The 7816-nt window shown below is 47.9% G+C and overlaps 1 protein-coding gene across 1 annotated transcript in view; it reads right to left on the bottom strand.

The window, feature by feature from the left end:
* LOC310812182 (uncharacterized protein) overlaps positions 1 to 645 on the bottom strand; it is a gene marked incomplete at its 5' end in the record, with an annotated part of 26560 nt that extends 25915 nt beyond the window's left edge. The window contains one exon of the mRNA XM_083680600.1: positions 574 to 645. Within this exon, the coding sequence (XP_083536726.1) occupies positions 574 to 645 (72 nt within the window). The remainder of the gene's footprint in view (positions 1 to 573) is intronic.
* Between the last annotated feature and the right edge of the window lie 7171 nt (positions 646 to 7816).

Raw genomic sequence — 7816 nt, 5'->3', positions numbered from 1 at the left:
TATACGAGTATACAATGCAACGAAATGCTTAAGGCAGAGCAGCTCTACAACATCGATCAACATCAACAATAGTGTAATAAGTCGAAATGTAAACATAATCATAAACATACATGTAAACCTATAATATATACATTAAAAAAGTAGTAACATTACAATTGTCAATAGGTACGTGGCTTTGTTTAGATGTTTAGTCTATTAGAAACAAAAGAGAGATCGTTCATCGTTGCAGTGCTGTGCCGCAGCCCTGATTCTGGTCATCCTCTGGCTTTCACACACTAGACCCCCGAGAGGGGATGGGCTCAATTCATATGAGGAGAGGTGTGAAGGAGGGAGGAGGAGGGGGGGAGGGATACAGTCACAAACAAATGAAGATCCGCAAACAACAGGTGGGCGCTTCGCCACGCAGGGGCAGGAGAGAAATATTGACAAAAGAAACGTCTAAGTCGGCTACACAACGTGGACGCGCCATTGTTGACTATTTCCACGGGAATGCTGGAGGAAAACATCGACCGGCAAAAAGTCACAGCAGGGTTAAACAGCGGCCGAAAATAGCCCTAATCGGTGGCGGCTTACCTGCGGCTGCAGAGCGAGGGCGACCAGAAAAATCACGGTCCACTGTTGTCCCCGGTCCGGGTCCCTCTTCATCCCCGCGCTGCTCCCCGCGCCTTCGCTCCTCCGGTCAACCGGAGTTCGCCCGTGCGCTCTCTCTCTCTCCATCACGGAGATAGTGGACTTAAAACGACTCGATGTCCCCTCTTCCCCCCCTCTCTCGACTCTAAAACCCCACCTCAGCTGTCGGAGCTCCAGCTCATCGCGTCGGACTGAGAGAAAGCATGATTGCGGATCCTATTTGGATTGTTCCCCGCGGCGAGTCCCACCTGCTCGTCGGCCCTCCTCGCCTCTCTCCCCGGCGTCTCTCCCCCTATCGGTGCGGTGTCCAGGGTGGGTCTCCACAGGGGGGGGGGGGGAACACACACACCCCACGCACTCGCTTTCCTCCACCTGCCGTTAAGAGGCTTTGAATGTCCGACCTGCTGCTGGTTCACTGACTTGAGCTCTCATCCCAATAAGCCTACACACACTCTCTCCCTTTGCGCAACTCTCTCTCTCTCTTTCTCTCTCTGTCTCTCTCTCTCTATGTCCCCTCTGCGCAATGTACTCGCTCTCTCAACAAACACTTTTTTCCCAGCGCAAAACCCTTAAAAATGACACTTAGACCCAGACTTTCTCTTTCTACCAGAACAGCTGCATTAATTCTTTCTAGCTTCTCTCCGCATACAACCTCAACCGTCACCTCGTTAACGTTCCCGGTCAACCGTTCAGAGATCACCCGAGCAGGGCTCCGTGCGGGTCTGCGGTGGGAGGAATATGCCAGCAAGAATGGAATGACATTGTGTGGGCGTAAGTGGAGAAAGAGAGCGAGAGAAAGTGTGTGTGTGTGTGTGTGTGTGTGTGTGTGTGTGTGTGTGTGTGTGTGTGTGTGTGTGTGTGTGTGTGGATGTGCGCGAGGAGGGTGTGTCCTCGGGCAGGGGATATCCGTCATCTCGTTTTATGTGCACGCGGGCTTTGCTCTCGCACCCCTGCACGGTTGGTTCCCACCGATGCCGAAATGCCTGGCTGGCTGGCTGGCTACCCTCCCCTCCCTCCCTCCCTCCCTCCCTCCCTCCCTCCCTCTCTCTCTCTCTCTATCTATCTATCTGTCTCTCTCTCTCTCTGTCTCTCTTGCTATCTCATTCTCTCTCTCTCCCTCCCCCCCCCCTCTCTCTCTCTTTCTCTTTCTCTATCTGTCTCTCTCTCTCCCTCTCTCTCTTTTGCTATCTCATTCTTTCTCCCCCTCTCTCCCTCCCTCTTTCTCTCTCTCTCCCTCCCTCCCTTTCTCCCTCTCCCTCTCTCTCTCCCTCTCCCTCTATCTCTCTCCCTCCCTCTTTCTCTCTCTCCCTCTCTGACTCTCTCTCCCTCCCTCCCTTTCTCTCTCTCCATCTCCCCCCTCTCTCCCCCCTCCCTCTCTCTCTCCCTCCCTCTCTCTCTCTCTCCTCTCTCTCTCTCTTTCTTTCTCTCCCCTCTTCTCTCTCTCTCTCTCTCTCTCTCTGCATATCACAGGAGCAATTTGATAGCCTACTTTGAAATGATCCTAAATGAAAGAGCATAGAGGAAGTAAACGGCTCATCGAATAAATTCTGATCAGTTGACCTGCGTGTGCCAAATCAGATTTTAGACCCAAGTACATGAAGTTATAAATGTGTCTCTAAATGTGTCCTGCACTTTTGTAGGCTAATAGAATAATGGCCCTATGGCCTCTTCTTTCAGGCTTCGGCTAATCCGACAGATATGAAAGCGCCGCTGTGCCAATTAAGTATCTGTCACTAGTCTGAACTGTCACTGGAACTACGGGTCGTGTCGGCTGGCTGAAACAGTTTCTGGGGGGGGGGGGGGGGGGGGGGGGGGGGGGGAGAGAGAGAGGCACAATTAAGACCGTTTATTATGGGGTGGAGATGGATTTCACAAACAGACTCCATCCAGTCCCAGGGACAAAACAAAGCGCGAACAAAACGAACAAAAAGGAAACTAAAAGACTGGCTGTAAGGCGAGCTTTTGATTATATTTACAGGTGGCTGAGATAAGTCTGTGTTTATGCCGTTTTGCCGAGCTGAATTGCAAATGATTGGACGATTAAAATATTTGGAGTAGGCCATTGCCCAATCTGCAATAAAACCTGCCCGGACAACTAGGCCTGCACACATTCCATCTGTTAATTATACCGCCAACCATAAATACAAATGGATGAGGGAACCACGATGAAAGAAGAGAGTGGGCAGCGTCTTTTTTTTTCGCATTTTGGCACCGGTTCCGCACTGTAGGCCTCCGCCGACATATTTTCCACATCCAACTAGTTCCTGTCCACGTCCGCTGGACCCGAGAAGACCACCGCACAATGTGTCCGCTTCATTCCTGACATAATGAGCCACTTTTAGTGACCCCCCGTCTCCTCCTCCTCCTCCTCCTCCTCCTCCTCCCTTCCTCGGTCACCCCTGTCTGCGTCGCAGGCTCTGTCAGTGGTGCTGTGGAGGGACGTTGCTGACGCTGACGTCCCCTGGCAACCCGGAGCGTCTCCGTGGCCTCGCGCTGCGCCGTGACCCGGGGACAGAACAGAGGGCTCTTGAAGCGCGCGGCGCTGATTAGCATAAAGCCTAGAGTAGCGATGACCCGAGACATGAGCTGCATCTCAATCATCCTCCTCCTGCCTGCAAAAACATCTACTGCGAGTACATTCGCAAATCAAATAGGCACCTGTGACGCATGAAGGGTCTGTTTTGGTCGAGACGATCCGGTTCTATGTCAAACTCGATCGATAATCGCTTTGGACACCGAAAAGACCAGATGTAGCCTAGTTTGGAGTTGGTTGGCGCCACCCTATGGTTCGTGTTATGGCACGTTAAGTCATTCAAGGGGTCCCTCGGCTATCCAAGATGTTTACGCACAAAGCCTTGCCACTGGGGATGATTTATTAAGCATTATAGGCCTATTAAAACATGTTTTATGTCTTATTCAGAGCCGACGATCCAGGGAGCCACACCTGTTTTCAAATCTGAACAGGGAATACACAGTTGTACGCTTGTGAACCGTCAATGTTGGCCTAGAGCCTCTTCCACAATTAGCCTACTCATAGGACACACTTCAAAGCAGTAACAAATGCTCAAGGCTCATACAATTAGAGTACAGTACGTAGGCTAGTTTATTTGGTGTTTTCGGGATAGCAAACAGTAACATGGGTGAGACAGGGTGCATTCTCACCCTGTGAAACTCGACAGTCCAAATCAAACACACTGGAGTAGCCGGATTGCTAGCCCACTCCTTAACCCTGAAAAAGGGCTGATGTACTTCACTCAAGGGTAACACAAACTGAGACTGTCTTCGGAATGCTATTGATGTCTTTAATCTTGCCTCACGGAGACGTGTGCAAAGACGTCCCCACGCATGAAGTCGGCGGATAAGTTGCCTTTTGAGTTTCCCCGACTGAGAGATCGCAGTGTTGGTGAACAGGGAGTCACACGGCATGTCGCCAACAGCATGGGACACAGATGCACACACACACACACACACACACACACACACACACAAACGGCTTGTCACCAACAGCATGGGACACAGACACACACACACACACACACACACACACACAAACGGCTTGTCGCCAACAGCATGGGACACAGACACACAGACACACACACACACGGCGCCCCGGCGGCTAAGGTCACCGCTTTCTCAAGGCAAAATAAGGGAGTGTGGAAAGGCTTGGGAAAGTGCAGAAGAATACGCATTTTGTGTACACTGTTGAGCTGACCTAACGACAATTATTCAGGGCACAGTTATAAGTCGACAACAGGGGGGCCTTGTTTGCACTGGCTACAGTTGACGGTACGGGCCTAAATGAACCTTTTCAATCTTAATTCACAAGTCATTCGGTCCTCTTAAATCCAGTCTTGGAGAGGGGAGGGTGAAATAAGGAAGTGAGACTAGTGCCTTCTTGACTAGTAATGGGACTAGTACCTTCTTGACTAGTAATTACTCTGACTTTCTAGCAGCTCTCTGCTCCGAACCGACCTCAGGGAGCCCCCTGGAACTGCCTCCAACCTCCCACAACTGTTTCTGCAATATCGGCCTACAGTCATTAAATCAAGTTGAATCATATTTTATTTGTCACAACCGTAATTCATACACAGTAGTGAAGTGCTTTGGGATCTTCAACAGTCAACAACAATCAAACAATACAATATCATTTAGTAATAATAAAACAGTGACAGCAGCAGTGCGTAAGGGTGTAGTGTAAGTAGCAGCAGGAATAATAAACAGTTTTAATAATAATAATAATAATAATAATAATAATAATAATAGTAATACAACGTCAAGAGCATGTAGCAGGTGTATAATTGGAATGATGTGATTGGCTGAGGCTGTTAGGTGAGGTGCATGTCATTGTGTACAGGAACAAAGCAAGGTTAATGATGCAGATTTTTTAGTTTTTTTTGTTATATTCAAACATTTTCAACACCCTTGAACAGCTGCATGTACAGACAGAGGACAGTGAAAATGTAGAGCTAAATGAGGCTGGTCAAGGAAGACTTTAAAATCATATTTTTGGGGGGGTAGAGTAGAACATCAGTAAAAACCCCAGAGTGCTGTGGAAACAAGGCCTATAGGCTTCCCAGAGTGCTGTAGAAACAAGGCCTATAGGCTCCCCAGAGTGCTGTAGAAACAAGGCCTATAGGCTCCCCAGAGTGCTGTAGAAACAAGGCCTATAGGCTACACAGAGTGCAACAGAAACAAGGCCTATAGGCTCCCCAGAGTGCTGTAGAAACAAGGCCTATAGGCTCCCCAGAGTGCTGTAGAAACAAGGCCTATAGGCTCCCCAGAGTGCTGTAGAAACAAGGCCTATAGGCTCCCCAGAGTGCTGTAGAAACAAGGCCTATAGGCTCCCCAGAGTGCAACAGAAACAAGGCCTATAGGCTCCCCAGAGTGCAACAGAAACAAGCCCTATAGGCTTCCCAGAGTGCTACAGAAACAAGGCCTATAGGCTCCACAGAGTCCTTGCCTGCCCATCTCTAAAGCACCCGTGTCCCCCTCTCCTCTTGATCACCGATAGAGGGATGTCACAGCTAAGGTGTCATTCACTGACTTTCTCCTGTCATGCCCTTTCAGATCAGTGGTCATAAGAGCTAGATGAAAAGAAGAAAGAAGCTGTTTGTCTGGAAGATAAAGTCATAAAAAGCACAAAAAAGAGGTTGTTGCCACATGGGATATTAATTATATCTGGAAATGGAAAATTAAGTCATAAAAAAGAAGAAGAAAAAAGAGGTTGGAGCAACTTGGGACTGACTCGGCAAGAAGCCCAAAAATGCCAGGAGAACACATACACACACACACACACACACACATAGCACACACACACACACATACACACACACATACACACACACAGCACAGCACAGCACAATCGATGCTAAAGGAATCAAGAGGATGTTTTGAACATGAATTTCTAAAACTCTTCCAAATGGATTGAGTGCAAAGGGCGAATAGCATTGATGGAACAGACATCCAGACATTGGCAGCCTGCTTGCTGATAGGAATTGGATGAAACTGCAATTGCCTAGGAAGACAGGTTAGGAGGGAGGGAGGGAGGAGGGAGTCAGTAATGATGATTTACGTGGTCGCTGAGGGCCATTGCATTGCGACACAATGCCCCAGACAGAAATAAATCACATTACTTTATGCTTTATTATCAAATAAAAAAAATATTCTCCTAAAATGTTTTTTATTGATTGCCATATGCAGACAAAAGGTCAAATCACATGAGGCCAAATTCAGAGATGTCAAAGTATTGCAACATTTTCTTAAATGTATATCAGTAAAAGCTTTCACTTTTTCAGCAGTTAAGCCAATACATCGTTTTTTTTTATACATATACAATCACCAAATGTGGCACAAAGATCGATTTATGTACCCTGAAAAGATTTAGATACGCAGCCACCGTAGATTTGATATGCAGACACTTTTTTGTGTGTTTTAGGGCATTTCTGCTTTATTGGGATAGAGACAGAAGAGACTGACAGGAAGGATGGGAGGGATGACATGCAAGATATGTCGAGGGTCGGAATCGAACAAGGAACCTTGCGATTATGTGGTATGCGCATTAATGTGCTACACCACCAAGCACCCCCATAGCAGACACTTTTGAAAATGTTCGCCAACTACCACTATTTTACAAACAAGGGAATGTTTTGTGATAATATCATGAAATTTGGCACAGAGGTAGATTTACGTACCCTGAAAACACTTACATATAGAGCCACCGCAGGGGGGCCATTGCAAAATGGATCTGTTCATGTACTGGTTCTGTCATACAGCAGGATAACAAACCTGCCAATGGTGGTGTGCATTGCATCATGAGGAATGAGCAGTCCTCTGTGGCTCAGTTGGTAGAGCATGGCACTAACAATGCTTAGGTTGTGGGTTTGATTCCCGCTGGGACCATATATACTGAAATGTATGCATTCACTGCAATGTAAGTCGCTTTGGATAAAAGTGTCAGCTAAATGGCACATATATTTTTATATATAGGAATATCCCATAGTGCAGAGGACAGTACTAGGAATGCGTCTGTAAGCATCCCAGAAAGGCTGTATCTGTTTACCATGGCCAACAAAGCTTATGTTACACCCTGTCAAAGCATTGGATGTGTTTTGCATGTGTCTTTTCTGGTCTGAGGCCATCTGCTTCCAGGTATTGGAAATTCTTGCCTGTTCCAAATGCTAGCCAAATTTCATCATAACAGAAGTTCAGTCAGGACACTCACGTCGGTTTAATTATTGTTGTAATGAAAATGGTAATGCATTTAAGTTTGCCGTAATTGGATGGCTCCACTCTGTATAGCTCCCTAACTGAAGTTTAACATCCTAAAATACAAAATGCCAATATGGCAGGAAGCCCATGACTTATCAAAGCCCCCCGTAGGTAGACTAAATACAGAGCGATCGAGCGGGTGGAGACTGGAGCGGTGGGTGGGGTGGAGGCTGGGGGAGGTGGGTGGAGGCTGGGGGCGGTGGGTGGGTGGAGACTGGAGCGGTGGGTGGGGTGGAGGCTGGGGGCGGTGGGTGGGTGGAGGCTGGGGGCAGCGGGTGGGACGACCAACAAGTATTACTCTCATAGCCAGCGGCGTCACTGTTTAACCATGGTGGAGTGTTGTAAACCAGGCTGTATTTCAGCCTCGTCCCTGAACATGTGATAATGTTTTTACATAGGTGTGATGTAATGCAAGCTT

Source organism: Argentina silus (assembly GCF_951799395.1).
Source record: "Argentina silus genome assembly, chromosome: 11".
In the NCBI taxonomy this organism is placed as follows: Eukaryota; Metazoa; Chordata; class Actinopteri; order Argentiniformes; family Argentinidae; genus Argentina; species Argentina silus.
The sequence above is the reverse complement of the archived record's forward strand: the minus strand, read 5'-3'. Positions and strand labels throughout refer to the sequence as shown.